Source organism: Vanacampus margaritifer, chromosome 9 (assembly GCF_051991255.1).
Source record: "Vanacampus margaritifer isolate UIUO_Vmar chromosome 9, RoL_Vmar_1.0, whole genome shotgun sequence".
Lineage (NCBI taxonomy): Eukaryota > Metazoa > Chordata > Actinopteri > Syngnathiformes > Syngnathidae > Vanacampus > Vanacampus margaritifer.
In genome coordinates this window covers 26,444,396-26,462,322 of record NC_135440.1, presented here as the reverse complement: position 1 = coordinate 26,462,322, position 17,927 = coordinate 26,444,396, and the positions used below count along the sequence as shown (strand labels likewise).

Genomic DNA, 17,927 nt, shown 5'->3' with positions numbered 1-17,927 from the left:
TGGTTTCGGCGTCAACTGCCGCCTTCCTCAGAAGCTGTCAAACTGATTTCGGAGGAAGGCGGCAGTCGACGCCGAAACCAGTCAAAGTTAACAAAACCTTTTGCCTTCAAAAACGAAAAACAAAAGACTGTATAGATTTGAAGACAAGATGAACCTTTTTAACAAAGTAGTTAGTCGTCTGCAAATCGGTCAATTGGGAGACTCGATGCCAAAAACGCGTGGTTAGACAACTTCCAACTTGAAAAATCGACGCAGGGAAGTCGACACCTTGACGAGTCAACTAATCGGTTCAAGTCCTAGTAACCTTTAATGTTGAAAAGTTTGGTTGTCAGTTATTGTTAATTCAGAATTTGACAGAAATTGTTTTTAGAAGAAGAAAAAAAACACATTGTAAGACAAAATTAAAGGTATTTTTTGTGACTCTCTGATTCTGGCTATAAAATGGACTGCAACAAATAACGTAAATAGTGGTAGACATATCTGTGTCATGGCTGCTCAGTACAAGATGGCTAAATCACAAATTATTCCAGAATATGTGAAAGTTCAGAATTTCTTGGAAAAGTTGATGCACCCCGACTTCCCTGACAGGTTATGTCATCACAAACACATCAATTGAAGGATTATTGCGAGGAAACTCACCCATGCGAACGGCGGAGAGTACGGGGGTCTGACAGAGCGAGCGCGGCGGCATGTTGGCTAGCAGCAGGAAGGACAGGAAGTGTATTGACAGCAGCAGTGCTGGCAGAGCCGGCATCTTCTACTGCTCCTCATGGAGAATGGTCTGCTGGCTGCCTGTACCACCACCTGCAGGAACGGAGGGCACATTGCACCTTAATGGACTGAGAGCTCCTTCATTCTGTTCCTATGAAGCAAACTCGGGACATTAGGATTAAATTAGGAGAACTACTTCATCGTCTTGTAATATATATAAAAGATGTCATCATATTTGGGTCTGAAAGTCATATGAGGTCATTTGCCAACACTTTCTTAACACACATACACACACACACATACTAACATCCAACATCAATAGCAACACACTACTTTCAATAACACTACAAAAAACAATAATAATGGCAATTCAATAACACTACAAAAAACGGATGGCAGTATGCATTCAAGCTTGAAGGGAAACTCCCACCAAATTGTGTGACTACAGGAGGTCCCCAAATTATATTTATAAACAATGTGCATGATAAATGTAGTTTTGCTTTTACAACATTAATAGTTAAATATGGCAAGTAAAAAAATATTTACAGGCAAGAAGTCCATTTATGTTTAAGACTCATTATTTCTGGTTGTCTTTTTTTATTTTCAATAAAAACAATCTTTATTCGTAAATGTCACTGTTAAAAATGCACTTCTGATTAAGTGGCAAAACCGGGTTGTCATTTGGATGTTAGGGAGGATTGTCAGTATCTGCTGAATGTAACTATTTAAGTAACTTACAATCTAACCTAGTGACTTTTAAAATCAAGTCATCATCAAAATAGGTCAATTACTTTTTAAAGCTACGGTAGTAATCAGTAAAACAACTTGGTTGCATTATCAATGTAACTGTGGCAGCAGTGAAAATGAGATCATTTTTTACTTTGGGAAAAAAAACTGGATTTGTTTATTGTAAACATCTGTATGCTCTTTGTACAATATTTTGTTCTTACCCATTGCTCTTGCTCTGTCAATATATTACATGTGTTTGTATCATTTAAATGTGTGCTTAAAGACCTTAAAAAATGTAAGTGGCATAAAAACATGCTTAGGGAGTATTTGAATCGGGAACTTCTACATCGTTGATTTCACTTATTGTGGGCGTCATCTGGAAACGTAACCCCTGAGATGGAGGGAGATTACTGCCGTGGTAGTTTGGCCCACTGGGGTAACACAAATGGCCCCCGGGAAGAAAAAGGTTCCCCATGGCTGATTTCAATCGTGCGCCTCGCTTTCACTATACTTGACTTTCATTGTGGCGCTCTGAAGGCGAGATTTACTGCGATGGCGGCGAGGCGGGCTTGCGGGTCTTGCACTGAAATAAGCTACGCGCCTTCCCTGGCCGAGCCCCCTGCGGCGAGTCGGTCTTTTGGAAGTGACAGGCCTCAGCCTTGAAGAGATCTCCGGAGGCAGTTCAAAGACAACAGCGCCAACAAGCGCGCACGCACGCACGCCAGAGACTCTCCAAGACAGATTCCTCACTCTTCCACTCGACGTCCCAACACGCGTTTTTCAGCAGGAACTCGCTAAGTTGGTCCGTAACACAATCACAACACAAGGGCTGCTAAGCGGGCTGCCTTCAAACCGGGCTGGTCTGTCTGGCCTCGACTGACGACATGGAGAGAAAGGATGGCGGGATGCAGGTGGAGGTGGAAGTGCAGACGGACCAGTTGAAAGAGTTGCATCACCACCACCATTTGAACCCACAAGTGGACCCTCACAAATGCATTTGGGCTGGAAGTTGAATGAAAGAATGAAAGCGCCCCAACTGCCTGGACTTTGGGTGTGTCCCTTTAAAAAATAAAATAAAAATGTGTTTACACATTGCAGCACTTTTCATACAAAGGGTGTAACTAAGTGCTATACAGATTAAAATCATTCCCACCCCCGTAAAGTCAAACAATTGAACACTGCATCAGAATATTAACAAGGGGCAAAAAATACAAAAAAATTCACAAGGAAAAATGTTGTTATACTAACCCTTCATGTGAATACCGCCTCCTCAGCCCCCATCTTTGTCAAACACTGACCCTGGGACATTGCTGTTTGTTATTTTATGTATTAATTATTTATTTATTTATTTATTTATATTTTGGTAGGGTGGAGGGGTTTGTACTCTGCAATTGACTACTGTATATTAAATAATAAACTATTTTGTTGGTTTTACATATTTGTTCCATCTTATGTATGTTAAAGGCTGTTTATGTTTTCATTTCATTTTATTCCTATTTTACATTTCTCAATTAATTTTAAATACTGTTTTTTAAGTGAATTTTGTAGATTAGTTTTTATTTTTAAGTTGTTTACATTTTATATATTTTTTTAAATGTTACTTTTAAATTACTTTTTATTACTTTTCAAATGTTCTTATAACTAAATTTGTTTTAATTTTTTATTTATGTTTTTTTTTTCATTGAATGCTATATTTTACCTTAAATATTGATTAGGTTTTAAACATTTATTTATTCATTTTGTTTAATTCTTTAGATTTATTTCTTCTTATTTAATATTTTTTGCATTTTATTTTGTGTTAATTTTTTTATGTTTTCAATTATTAAACTTGGTTTGCATTTTATATTTCATCATTTGATTTCACAGTTTGTTTTCTTTTTATTATTGTTTACAGTACTTTTAATTAAAAAAAATATTTTATTAAGTATTGGTTATAGAAAGAAAATTCAAAAAAAAAAAGAAATAAGTAATTTTCCCTATATATATATATATATATATATATATATATATATATATATATATATATATATATATATACATATATATATATATATATATATAATTTTTTTGTAAAAGCCCTTGCGAATTCAGTCACTCAAAAGGGAAATTCAGATTCTTGTGTTTCACATTGCCTTTTCTCCATGCAATATGCAAATGCCGACTCCCTTTTTTGTCCCGTATTCCAACGCTATCCTCTCCCGGATGTCAAAAAAAAGAAATAAATAAAGCCTATGTAAGCAAACCCGGCGTTAATACTAATAGCTGCGCACCATACTGTGCAGATGGCGGCGGTGGCCTCATTACGCTTTGCCCTGCTCAAAGTGAACGGAGGACAGGCCCGAGCGCGCCCGCCATCTGCACACGCGCCACACGTCGTCGAAAAAAATGGCCACTCTGTGGGAATCATTGTTTTGAGTCGATGCAGCGTGTGTAAGCATACACACATAATGAATGTGAAGTTAAGTGGAATAACATTGTCACATTTGTGGGGGGGGGGAACAACATGAGTTGCACAACTAATGATTAGTTTGGCCTCACACGGTGCGAGTGCGTGTGTGTGTGTGTGAAGGATCATAAGGTGTACCGTAAGCCGAACAATTAATTGAATAATAATTGCATTTTTTTGTTTACATAAGATTAGCTACACCCCAAAGTCTTGCCTGTGCCCAACACCCGGCGGCCATATTGGACAAAACATTAAGTACTACTACTATTACTACCAAAAATTCTATATTTTCTACATCTTCACCTCCAGCTTCAACATTTTTTGTCCGATTCAAATCATTCCAACTTCAACACGTTGAGCAAATTACAGGTCATTGAATATCATTCCACAATATTTAAATTGGAAGTTAATCTTAAACATTTCTTGACAATAATATGTTATATGTGACCTCACTAGCTTAAACATGACATTCTAATTAATATTACATTTGTGGACTACGAGTTAGGAAGGAAAATCCAGCCGTTTTTATCTATCTCAGGGGGCGGCCATTTTGCCACTTGCTGTCGACTGAAGATGTCATCACAGTTGCTCAGGTTTCAGGTAACAACCAATTATAGCTCATCTTCAGAAAACAGGTGAGCTGTGATTGGTCATTGCCTGAACCCTGAGCAACTGTGATGACATCTTCAGTCGACAGCAAGTGGCAAAATGGCCGCCCCCCTGAGATAGATAAAAAAAAACGGCTGGATTTTGCTGCTTAACTCATAATTCCACTAACGCAATATTAACCAGAACACCGTATTTAAACTAGTGGAGCTGCAGAGAACATATTATTGTAAAAACAAAACAAAAAAAACATTTGGGTTGAATTCCCCTTTAATAACATTCAGCCTTCACACACAATTTCACCAGAAATTGCATTCTCTAATGATCATTTTCATTATTGTTATGTTTTGTTTACCGCACTTTGGTCCAGCTTCGCCTGTGTCAAATGCGCTATCTAAAGAAAATAGAGATTTGAGTTGAGTTGTTGAGTTGAAATGTCAAATTTGTACCTTTACTTGAGAAATGTTGCGAAACACACCAAGTTCATTACATGCACTCGCTGCGTGACAGCGTGATGGCGTATCGATCGGGGGGCCGGTGGGGGTCCAAGCGACAGACCCTTAGGTGCGCTCAATCAAAACGACGAGGGGGAACCTATCATGAAGGAGGACTCGCGTTTGAGCCTCGTGATTGGCGAGTGGCAGATGCCGAATAAGAGGTCGCCGAGTGAGGTCTCTACGCCTTCATCAATAAACGGGGATGGAAGCGGGGCGCTGTTTCATTGTTATTGAGAGCTATTGACGGCATTAGATGGGGAAAATAACAGCATCTGTACTCCCAGGAGGAGGTTAGGGAGAGAGGGGGGGGGGTGAAGGAGGATGAGTGAGGAAAGCAAAGCCCGGGGAATTGACTGAGGACGGCGAGGGAATAGAAGAAGCAAAATTGAATGCGCGGGGTGAGGAGATTGGAAAGTGTTTGGGTGGAATGAGAGCCAGGATTGAGTTGCAGGAGACGCAGGAGGAAAAAAAAAACACGTTTACAGACACTGTGGCTGCCGCCGTGTTTACATAATTTCCACTTACGCCGCCCAGAGATGTGATCAAGCGAGACGGCAGGATGCATTGTCGTAATTTAAGCTCCCGGCAAGCGGCAGCTCCTCCTCAACCTACAGTTACAAGTTGCCGTATCGATTCATCCAAAGCTCCTCCTCTGCTATTCATCGGCAAAGATCTGCAACGCGTCCGCATCGCTTCCATCTCACGAGCCTCACAAGCCAATAGCAAAGCATATGTTCGCACGGGTGGAATTTTGTTTCTGACGCTGATATTATTGATATCCATCCATTTACTAGTCTCACTATGGTGTTCCACAAGGTTTGATTTTAGGGCCCCTGCTGATTTCATTGTATTTGCTACCCTTGGCTTCCATCTTAACTTCATTCACTCCCAGCCATTTTCCCTGACGCGATCATCCCCTTCACTGGATTTTGACTGATTTTGTAAGGCCCGCAGAATATTTTGTTCTATTGCTATAAAAACCTACCTAGAGAAAGATTAGAGTCTCTTCTTTCATCAAGAAAAAAGGATATTTCTATCTGTTTCTGTTTTGCAAAAAGTTTCATCATTATTTACAAATCTCTTTAGAACTGTGGGTAAATTAGCTATTTTCAACATGGCCCTCGTTGAACTATTTTGCTCTGCTGCCACCTGCTGGCCGTTTGTGTAATAACTACCATTTCTTCAACCATTCTCTGCAGTTGAGAGGCTGCATCAAAGGCTTCTGTATGCTCTGGCATAAAATACTACACACACAACAATAAAAAAACATATAAATACGTCTTTGATACACTTAAAACATTTAAAAGCAAATGAGTTAAAAACGTTAAGATATCCTATTGGCCCTTGATTGCTCTAAACCAAGGGCAACTTTTTCATGTTAAAAAAACAAACAAACTAGGTATCAGTACGGTACCGGCATCGGCAAAACTGCAAAACTGGAATCGGTATCGGGAGCCAAAAAAAGGTATCGGAACAACACTAGTTATGATGTTTGGCCCCAGTGGTCCTTGTACATCCAACCCCGAGCATCTAAAACCATACAACAAGGTCATTGAATCAATCGCAACTGTTTGTCTGGAAGGTCTGAGTTGGGATTTGAACCCACAACCTCAGAGGAAGACGTGCTGACCACGAGGTCACCATACAGCCAGACTCGCATAATCAGCTGTAATTGATGCAAAAATGAAGGTAGTGCATGCGTGTATCTGCGCATCGCCACACACCCACGTCATCGTTGCCACTTCTTTTATCTTGTTCTTACTCTCATGTATTCCAGACATCCAAATTAGACTTGAGGTGATTTTGGTGAGTCGGTGCAGATAAAAGTAGATTAGTAATGAGTCTATATCTCGTATATTACATCTCGTGTCAAGCCTCTGAGCCAAAGAGGAAATTATATTGTGGCAGACTGGGACACTGACAAATACTCTCTTATTGTACGCTTTGTGGATGGATGGATGGATGGATGGACAATTAGAAGATTATTTGCTGATGGATGGACGAATAGAAGGATAGAAGAAAGAATTGACAAATGGGTGGATGGGAAGGTTGCCAACGAAGGAGGAATAGATAGATGGATAGAAGGATGGAGTAGACAAGAATGATGGAAGAATAGAACAAAGAATGGTCAAGAGGGTGAACGTTTGCTTACCCTACGACTATCTTATGAGTGGATGAAGGAAACTGATTGATGGATGAATGGATTATTTGGGAAGCTCCTTCTTTCCAGATGAAATGTAAAAAAAAATTCAAACGAGCAATCTTTCTGTAGGCCGCCATTCAAGCAAAGTGGAGAAAAATTCATCAAGGCACTGTGATGCCCTCTCGTATGGGCAAGGAGAGCCACAGTCACCGAAGCACATTCAGCTCTTTAATGAACCGAACAGTCAGAAATAATAAAAACACTCACTAAGAGCTAGGCCTGATGTCACTTAGTAGGCCACACCCCTTAAAGGCACACACTGGAGGCAGTATAATACAGATATATGAAAAAAAAGGATACGTTCACTACTTAGTACGCTCTAGTAATAGTCATTCTTCGCAGAGGATAAATAATGTACATGTGAATATTGTTATATCAGATTTGATGTGTTTTTCTTTATGACAGCCAAAAAAATGTTAATTGTTTTTAGTGGGACTAATTAAATTGATGTTCTACAGTGAACCCATCGCCACCACAGATTGGTCGAACCCAGCCACGGTAACAAGCCAAGTGCTAACATGTCACACTGTGGGCTGAGTGTAATCTCATGTGTGTGTGTGTTTATGTGTGTGTCAGCTGTCAGTCAGCGGGGAGTTGCAAGCCCCCACAGCGTAACACCCCCCCAACCCTCCAACCCACCACCCCCCCCCCCCCACCCATCCACCGCCCTGCGTTCCCCTTGTTCTACAGAGGAGCACGCGCGCAGGCCTTTCATGGCGCGAGTCACCCTGCACACCGCCGACAAACACACAAAAGGCGAAAGCAGAGAAATATTCACACTTCCTGCCTGCCTGCGAATGCAGCAGAGAATAAAAGAGAAATCAGGGGGGCATTCATCTTGCTGTGTGTGTGTGTGTGTGTGTGTGTGTGTGTGTGCGTGTGTGTGTGTGTGTGTGTGTGTGTGTGTGTGTGTGTGCGGGCATGCGTGCGTGGACTTGGCTGCCTGCATATTGCGTCTGCAGTGTCTGTTATGAAAAAGAGCATAAAATCAGAGATCCTAATTATCTAGACAGAGAAAGACGAAGGAGAAGAGGTGGGAGTGTGGTAGGCGAAGGAAAAGGAGGATGAGAGGGAAAGGAGGACAAGTTAAATGGGGGGGTCGGAGGGGGGGGGGGGGGGGGTTACGTTTGGAGAAAATCAGAAAGGCTATCTGGCCTTGTACCCGCAGGAGATGAGCTGAGGATGAATGAAGTCTAAAGCGAAGGAGGACTGGACGAGGGAGGCGGGGGGGCGAAAAGACAAAAACAAGTCGGATGGAGGAGGGCAGCTTGAGGCGAGGAGGAAGATGATGAGGGTGAGGAAGGGTGTCGAAGGGGGGGGGCTGGCGAATCATTTGTTTTCCCCTCTATGCCTTATTGTGTGACACAACAAAATGTGACAGTCGTCATAATGGCGGGATGAATCATTCCCATAATTGAATCTGCGAGTGGAACGGCTTCAGCGGCCGATGCGGGATTTCAAGACAAGCCGCAGCGGCGCTCATTATGTGATGACGGCGTGTGTGTCGCGCAATTAGTTTGCATTGTTGACTGCATTTGGGGGGGGGGGGCCTCCTGAAAACATGGCTGACTTTGGTTGCCGCAATTTTCTATAGTGAACTTTTAAAGTCCAGCGGTGGGCGGTGTTCGGTGACACTGGTCGATGTTTTGGGAACGATTGATAGACATCACTAGTGGGGTTTCCATACACCCATGTTTATTCAAATTTTCAACAAATGGGAAAATAAAACTGAATGGAAAGGGCCCAAAATTCCAAAAAGTTTTTACGCTTAGGTGTGGTGGATTTTGAAGTGTATTGAAAAAGGAAAATGCTAATTTTGGTTATGGACGTTTTGACCGGATATGACGTCACGTGTACGTTTGTAGTCGCAAAGCAATGTCGGACGATAAAGTAAAGTATGTTTGGGGGGGCGACGAAATAGAAATATTTTGAGAGTTAATTAAAGAAGCGAATATTAATGCTAATTTAGATAGAAAACGCTAAAGTTTAACAAGAATTACAAAAGCAAACTCGTACGACGTCATCGCTCGGCGCAGTCGCTTCCTGGTCGTCGTCTTCTTCTTTTAAACTACTGGCGGATCCCATCTCTGTGGTGTATACCGCCACCTACAGCGGCGGAGTCCCCTCTCAATATTCGCAAAAGAGAAACTGATGGAAACGGGCATAAATCGCATGTCCATTTTGCGCATTTTCAGTAAATTTAATTGGATAGAAACTTGACCACTGATGATGTAGTGGTTCACTGGCAGGATGAGCAGTTGGATGGATGAGGAAGGATGATTATGGATAGTAGGGGTGCAGAAAAAAAAAAAAAGACGACTTGAATTGGAGAATCCGTTTTGATTTAAAAGATGCCAGTGCAATCGGATCAAACCGAATTGAATTACTTTAAATGATATCAAATCGTCTTTTATTTACGATCAATCTTTTTAGGAATTGTCAATGTTTCTGAAAATGTGGCAATTTTATTCAAACTCGTGCCATATCCTCTCAAATTCAGCGGTGCCATGTCGAATTGAATCATAAATCCATAGAATCCAATTGTTTCCATTCCTTGAATCGTATTGCACCCCGTGTATCGAGATCCAGAAAGAATCGTCTTATTGGATGGATGATAGAAGGATCAATTAATAGGTATATGGATGGATGGATGGATTGTCAAAGGATGAATGTATGGGTACAAAGCATGTATGGATTGACGGCTGGGTGAAGAAATGGATGGTAGATGAAAGGATGGTGATGATGAAGGGATAATGACTGAAGATATGATGATGGACAAATGGATGTACTTTATAGGCAGATGAAAAGAAGTGATTGGAATAATGGAGGAACGGCTGGTGAAGAATTGATGAGGGCTGAACGGATGAATTGAAGGCTTTCCAATGAGAATAAATGGAGAGAAGGTAGATGGATGAGTGATGAAAGAATAGCTCAGCAAGATTTCCCAACGGGATCATTTCTGAAACTGTTTACAAGAACTGTTTACAAGTTATGCAACTATCAGCCAAATGTCCACTTCTGTCATGTTGTTCCCATGAATCTCCATCCCCTAATCCGCCATCTCCCCTTTTGACACTCACTTTTCTAATCTCGCCATCGCCGCACGTCTCTTGGCTCTGACATTTCCCGTCTCTTTGTTCCTTTTTTATCCCTTTTTTGTCTAACTTTGCGTCAGATTTGTACCCCTGATCTCTTCCCCCCCGGCCATGCCCGGCATTGGAAGCCTTTTTTTTGTCCCAGACTTGAAGGGGGAGCGAGAACATTTGGAGCAGACGTTGATTTATTCATTTGATGTGGATCTCTACCTGCAAGCTGGTCGGCGCAGCACGCCTTGAATTACATTTCATCGAGGCGATGTTTACTTGAGCGCGGTGGAGGTAAAATGCCATCTTAGCCGGGGCGCATAGAATAAATCAGCATAAGGTAGAAATGCAAAAACAGATTCAAATGGAGGGCGGACGCGGTAATAGCATGAACGCCGACGTTGATTATGCCGTCCCATGCAAATCGGATGAAATCTGGGCAGGGACGACGTCTGCCAACGTAGCTCTCGTCTGATATTTTATCATCCGATGCAGCAGCTTGGTTTGGGGGGGGGGGGGCAAAATGTATTTGAAATGATAACATGTTGAATGCAAAAAGGTCTTGCATCACAAGACAGCCGAACCCAAACTCTTGACTGCATTAAAAGAGATCCGCTTAACATTTCATGTCGCCATCTTTTCATCTTGCCTCCAGTGCGCTTCAGGAGACTCCGAGGCAACACGATGCTAATTGTTAGACGGGGACGGTACATGAGGAGGACGCGTTCTTTGACGTAGCTTTACGAAGGCTCCACAATGAAAGGAGAATTATTTCTGTCCCTTCGATACGTAAGGTCAAAGAAGAACGTTGCTTTCGTCTGCTCTAGGAAGGCTGAAGGCGCCACGATGCTAAGAATCACGAGGAGAACTCGTTCCCTGAACTACATGAGCACAATGAAAGGATCATTCTTCATTTTACAATACATGAAGATAACGATGGAAGTCCTTCCTTTTATATGAATGCAACACAATGCTAACCATTTACAACATCTTTCCCTTTGCTAAGTCGGGTGACGATACATCCTGAATTCCCGGGACGGTTCCGGTTTTAGCCTTGTGTCCCGAGTCCCAGTGAATTCTTTTTTTTTCTTTTGTCCAATTTTTACACAGGTCCCGTCTAAAAAAAATTTTTTTTAATGAATTTGGTGATGTTGAACAGTCAATCAAGATAGCAATTAGCATTAGCTAAAGCAATGACAAAACCACAGGTTAGCCGATAGAGAACACTTTGACTCCACTATATGAAGGCAGCACAATGAAATGCTAATTCTTCATTTTCCTTTGCTACAAGAAGTCAACATACATGACGATAACCATGAAAGTTCTTCTGCTATATGAAAGCAACACAATGCTAACCATTTGCAACATCTTTCCCTTTGCTAAGTCGGGTGACGATACATCCTGAATTCCCGGGACGGTTCCGGTTTTAGCCTTGTGTCCCGAGTCCCAGTGAATTCTTTTTTTTTTCTTTTGTCCAATTATTACACAGGTCACGTCACGGGGTCACGTTTAAAAAATTTTTTTTTTTTTTTAATGAATTTGGTGATGTTGAACAGTCAATCAAGATAGCAATTAGCATTAGCTAAAGCAATAACAAAACCACAGGTTAGCCGATAGAGAACACTTTGACTCCACTATATGAAGGCAGCACAATGAAATGCTAATTCTTCATTTTCCTTTGCTACAAGAAGTCAACATACATGACGATAACCATGAAAGTTCTTCTGCTACATGAAAGCAACACAATGCTAACCATTTGCAACATGGGGAGTTACCTTGTCATTCGCTATGAAGGGAAAACAATGAAAGGAGAACGAACTCTTTCTTTCTCTCCACAACATGAAAGGCAACATGATGAAAAGAGAACATTTTCTTTTCCCGCGCTATGAGGTGAAGACTTTGTTTCATGAAGGCAACACAATGAAGGAAAAACTCTTCGGAGCCTTTAGGACAAACCTTTGGAACATGCGCCACATGAAGGCGACGTACTGAAGAGGACTCTCACAAATTTTACAATAAAAGAAAACTCTTGATCGTTGACGACTTGAAGACAAAGCCACCAAAAGGAGAAGACTTTATTTTCTTTAAATGCATGAAGGCAACAGCAATTCCTTCATGGCCATCACAATTGTTGCATAACATGAGAAAAAAGATTCCTGGGGGGTGTTTCCCCCCGTTTTGAAGAGACTTTTGAGTAAAATAACGCCACTATTTTCACAATCGACTTTTAATAAGCGCTAATTACATGCTAAATGTGATTATGCATGAGATTACCATGAATTATTTAAACTTCTTACACCACCCAAAGGCCCAAAGAAGCTTTTCCAAGGCTCTAAGCGGAGGTCGGTTCTAATATGCTACATTTTCTCCGTTGCATTTACTTAAGTCAATCGGGATGATAAATTGTACTGAGTACTTTTTACTTTTGCTTGAGCATTTTTTGTTAAGAAGTACTCCGTTAAATTGAGCTACATTTACGCTTAGTACTTTTATAAATTTATAACCGCTTATTGGGCGCCGTCATGTGACTTTGTTTCACCGATCCACCACAACTAATTGTTACATTTGACTCCATTTGACCAATCAAAAAGGACTTCACACGACTGCATATAAAGTCTCTGCGGTCTCACGTTTCGTCCTGAATTGCTTGGATATCGCATTCAACTTTTTTTCACCATTTCAGTTGGATGTTTTTTTGGGGGGGGAGGGCGTTGCTAAAAGTGGTCCGTCCCCTACTACGTCTCGCTTGCCACAAAACTTGGACTGCAAATGGTGCCGACTCGCTGGAGTGAGAAATGAAGCCATTGGCGGCCATCTTGCATTGCCAAGCGTATGGAACTGGAATAAAAACGATTTCTCTGCAATGTTTTCATGTTAATTTCAGTCTCCGCTGCAAAAATAATACAGTGACAGTGCTCTTACTTGAGTATAATTTGTGAATTGGTTTGATAACTTACTCGAGCCAAAATGGATGCAAGACGCTCACAAAGCAAATCAGCGTGCGCGGTAGATCTTCATGGCATCCTGTTAACAATGTTATGTACCCTTGAGATAAATGATCGCTATAGTATCACCTCAAATGATTCTATTACTACCCTGGCAGGTGCTATGACCTCCTATGAACATGTCACAACAGACTGCAGAAAAAGTGGGAAGTTAACTTTGGATGGACGGAAGGATGAAAGGAAGGAAGAAAGAAAGAAAGAAAGAAAGAAAGAAAGAAAGAAAGAAAGAAAGAAAGAAAGAAAGAAAGAAAGAAAGGAAGGAAGGAAAGAAGCGGTTTGAAACTGTGTTGAAACCTTAATTCTTGTTGACAACTCTCACCCTGGCTCGAAACCCAATTTTACAATCCAAATCCTATTTTGAAACCTTTCTTCGACATCTAAATCCTGTGTTTAACTCTTTGACTGCCAAAAACGTTAAATAACGTTTAGTAAAATCCTATGGAGGAGTGCCAAAGACGTTAAAAGACGTTTGTTTCAAAACAGAGGTGAAACTAAGCATTTTCTATTGTTGATTACTGAAAAACGGAATAAGGTAGAAACAAACTTTTTTTTCTGATGAAAGATGAGAGTCCAATCTTTCATTTGGTAGTATGTGTGTTTCCATAGTCCAAACACATAATTTTCAGTGGACCTTTGAAAGATCAGTCAAAATGCTTAAATCGGCTGGCACCCACAGCATCCCTTTTCTGAAAACGTCTGGCAGTCAAAGAGTTAAAATCGACTTGTAAACCCTAAACTTACATAAAACCCTACCATTTGCTTTTAATCCTTATTTCGGCAACCAATTTCTGAAACTTTAAAACCCTACTTTGGAACCCTAATCTGTCTTGAAACCTTTGAACTCACAACCCTATTTGGAAGCCTGATCCTGATTTGAAACCCTGAACTCATCATGAAGCCCAATCGCTTGCCTACTTTGGAACGCTGATTTGTGATTTCAAAGGCATCCGTTTGGCTGTGCAGGAATCCGAGTGTGTGTTTAACAGCAGATGTTAACAGCATCGGAGGCTTCCTCCCACCCACTTCCTCTTTTCATCTTGCCCACGTCTGGCCCGTTGACCCCCGCGTCTCTCATTCTTCCTCTCTTCCGCTTTGTCTTCACTTCACCCGCCACGTCTCCTTGGTGACCCCCCCAGGGCGCCATTTTGGATCTCACAAGTGACGTGTGCCAAAAAGAGAGGCCCTGAGTCAGTCGGTTTCGGGGGGGGGGGGCGGCGGGAGGGCCGTGACGCTGTCGCATCCTACTTTGTCCCGCACGACGACAGCACAAGACGCACACGCACGCAGACACACTCTCAAGGAAGCTTTAGAAAGCGTTATATGTTTACCTTTGGTCTCAGATGTCTTTCGTGACATTATTGTAGTACAATAAAGAGGAGGAATTGCATAAAGCAGATGCAGAATGCAGCATCCATCATCGTGAACACAATTGTTTACAGTTACTTGGAACAGGATGTTCATAAACATCCTCAAGCCATGCGCCACATGCTGCTTCATCAAGACAATATTATTTGATCCCCCGCTCTGGTAGATTCTCATCACTGTCATAGCAATAGTTTTTATATCACTATATTTTCGGCGCCGTGGCACAAATACGGGCGTATCCTGATTTTCGTATTTTACGCCGATGCAGACGTCTGTCACTTTTGTGCGTCATTAATTTTTCGTGTTTGTTCTTTCTAAATTTGTGCTATTGTTTCATGCGCTTGACTGCGTTTTGGTTTGGTCAGCACGTGTAGACTTATCTCCATGTCAACAATACATAGACAGCGTTTAGAAAAGCTGACGTGCAAACCGCCCCTCAAAAATCCAAATCCTCTCAGGCCCTTAGCTTTTACTTTCTAGCAAAACACACACGCACGCTTAACATCGTTTTGGATTTGTTATGTTTTATTCAACCAATTATTTTCAATTTGTCACTGAAATTACTTTTGATTTTAGGTCATATTTTGACGTTTTATTGTGAATTTTACAAAATAATCACATGTGGCCTGACCGACTTTGATAAAAATGACGTTTGACTGAATGTGAATTTGTATTTAAGTGTCCATGTTCAACTGCTTTGTGTGGTGCAAAATACATATATTTTTTTTTAATGTTGTTTGTTTTGTCCTTGAAGTCAGGGCAGCATCGAGTAAAACCAATCAAAAATGATGATGATGCATTCCAGGAAGTGTTTTTTTTTTTTTTTTTTCTCAGGTGGGAGCAGCAATGGTGGGCTCAAGTGTTTAATCCCAATTAGGATGCTCTCCTGGAACCCGGCACTCACCCCTTGGCTTCTTTACAGAGTTGGATTGAAAAAAAAAAAAAATGAAAAAAAAAGTGGCATACATCAAATGTTATGATTACATTGTGTTAGCAAAGAGCAGCGAGTGCGGCAAGAGAAAAAAAGAAGAAATTGTGGCGGGAGGGATGAGAGTCCTGTCGCAGCGGATGTGGAATATTTTCTCTGGGGGAGGGTGCGAGCCTTGTTACAGGATATTACACGACAGTATTACTTTCTGCTTTCTTTGCACTTGTCTCAACCCCCGCCCCCTATCCCCCTACCCCCCCCCCCCCCCATGCCACCCCCCTGCAAATGTGACTCCTGCCGCAAAAGTCGGCCATGCGAGAAGGATTTTTTTTTTTCCCCCTTCTACTTCTTTTGAACCGTCTCTCCTGAGGTTTCCGCTACTTTCTTTTTTCTTCGGAGAAACGGGCTCACAAGGGTCTTCTTCGAGAGCCTCGTGCTTGTGTTGTAAGATGCTGAAGCCTATTAGGAGCATCTGTACGTGATATAAGCCCATTTTCATGCACTGGGCTTAGTTTTAGTGTTCAACCAGCAAACAGGTGGGTGTTTATTTACTTAACTGCAGATGGGAACAGCATCTATTAAGAGGAAGGCCTTTATTTTTGCATTTTAGCATTAATATAATAACACGGACTGAATGTAGAGTTTTTTTTTGGGGACGTATATAAAAAAGGACTATTTTGGAGAAATGATCAAAACAAATACAGATTGGTTTGAACAACTATCATGGGAGTAAGGCATTTATTTTTGTATTTTAGTATAACATTAAACACTGCTAAATGTAGAGTTGTGAATGTGCATGTGCAAATAACATAAGGGATATCATGGAGACGTGGAGAAATGGCACAAATGGTTGCTGATTGGTTGGTTCAAATATGTTCGGGCTGAGGATTATAATTATTTATTTTTTTTGCTTTTTAGTAAAATATCAAAGATTACTAATGTTATTTAAGTATGAATAATACGAAGAGTTTTTGAGGTATGCGGTGAAGTGGCAAAAAAAAAGGATACAGACTGATTGGAATAAGAATTTTGGGGGTGAGGCCTTTATTTTTCATTTTATTTTAGTGCGTTATAAAAGATGACTAAATGTAGAGTTGTATTATTTTTCCAACATAAAATAAAATGATGTCTATTATGGATAAATGTGGATAAATGGCATGAAAGAATATAGATTGGTTGGGTCAAGTATGTTCGGGGTGGGGCATTTATTTTTGTATTGTAGGATAATCTTAAAGAAAGCTAAATATAGCTTTCATTTACAATAAAGGGAGCAACAGAAAACAACAGAACCACGTGATGGAGAAATGCGGAGAAGCGGCAAGATGGGATCCAGACTGGTTGCAACAAATATTTCTGGGGGCGAGCCCTTTATTATTGCATTTTGGTATAACATTAAAGATGACTGTATGTAGAGTTGTCAGGATTTTGTTGTTGTTGTTTTTTTTGTATGAGCAATATGAAGACTATTGTGGCGAAATTTGAAGAAATGGCCAAAATGGCTGCAGACTGGTTGGATTAAATATGTTTATGGTAAGGCTTTTATTCTTACATTTCCGGGTAATATGAAACAAGATCTGCCTAAAAGGAGTATTTTAGAGGAATACTGTACACATAAATGGCAAGGATGGCTAAGACTGGGTAAAAAAAATAAATAAATAAATAAAAAATAAAAATAAAAAAAATAAAAAAATAAAAAAATAAATAAATAAATTCAAATGAGTGAATGGGCAAATTTGCAAATGCTGAACTATGAATATGCGGAGGTCCACTGCATACTACTGGTAGCCCTTTGCATGAATGAGTACCCAGCCAGGAAAGGGAAACCAAGCACCGGAGTGGGAGTGAACGGCGGGTTTCAGGGAAAGTGTCCGAACCGACAATCAATGAGCGCTCGCTCGCTTCTATTCTGCCTGGTAATTGCTTTGGACGGGAACGAGACGCCAGTCATGACAGGCAGTCGCCATGCACAGCAAAAAATCGACAGTATACCAAATGTCAACAACGGACACTGAGATTGGTCATGCGTTTTACAAGAACGGGTGCAGGTCCGCATCAACAAGTGTTCGCTATCCTGCTCATTTGGAGGGTTTGGCCGTAGCCGTCAAACACAAGCGAGACCTACAGCGAGGGGGGGTTCGACTTCTCACAGTCATGGACTGACGCCTACACGTACACACAAATACACACAAACACACACAAACAGATTGTGCACTCAATGACTCACACGACATTTGGTCCGTCTCTCGTTGGCATGTTTTTGCTGCCGTGGCAACAGAGTGGAGAATGACGGATAGAGGTGCACGGTGGCTGCGGCGGAGGGGGGTGGAGGGGAAGCTGCTGGCGCAGGTGAACCA

General features: G+C 41.2%; 1 protein-coding gene across 5 annotated transcripts in view; it reads right to left on the bottom strand.

Moving 5' to 3' along the window:
* grik5 (glutamate receptor, ionotropic, kainate 5) overlaps nucleotides 1–17,927 on the bottom strand; it is a 142,268-nt gene that overhangs the window by 58,133 nt on the left and 66,208 nt on the right. For all 5 annotated transcript variants that reach the window (XM_077574849.1, XM_077574852.1, XM_077574847.1 and 2 more), the window contains exon 3: nucleotides 640–804. In XM_077574849.1, coding sequence (XP_077430975.1) covers nucleotides 640–754 — 115 coding nt within the window. In that variant the 5' untranslated portion in view covers nucleotides 755–804. The remainder of the gene's footprint in view (nucleotides 1–639; nucleotides 805–17,927) is intronic.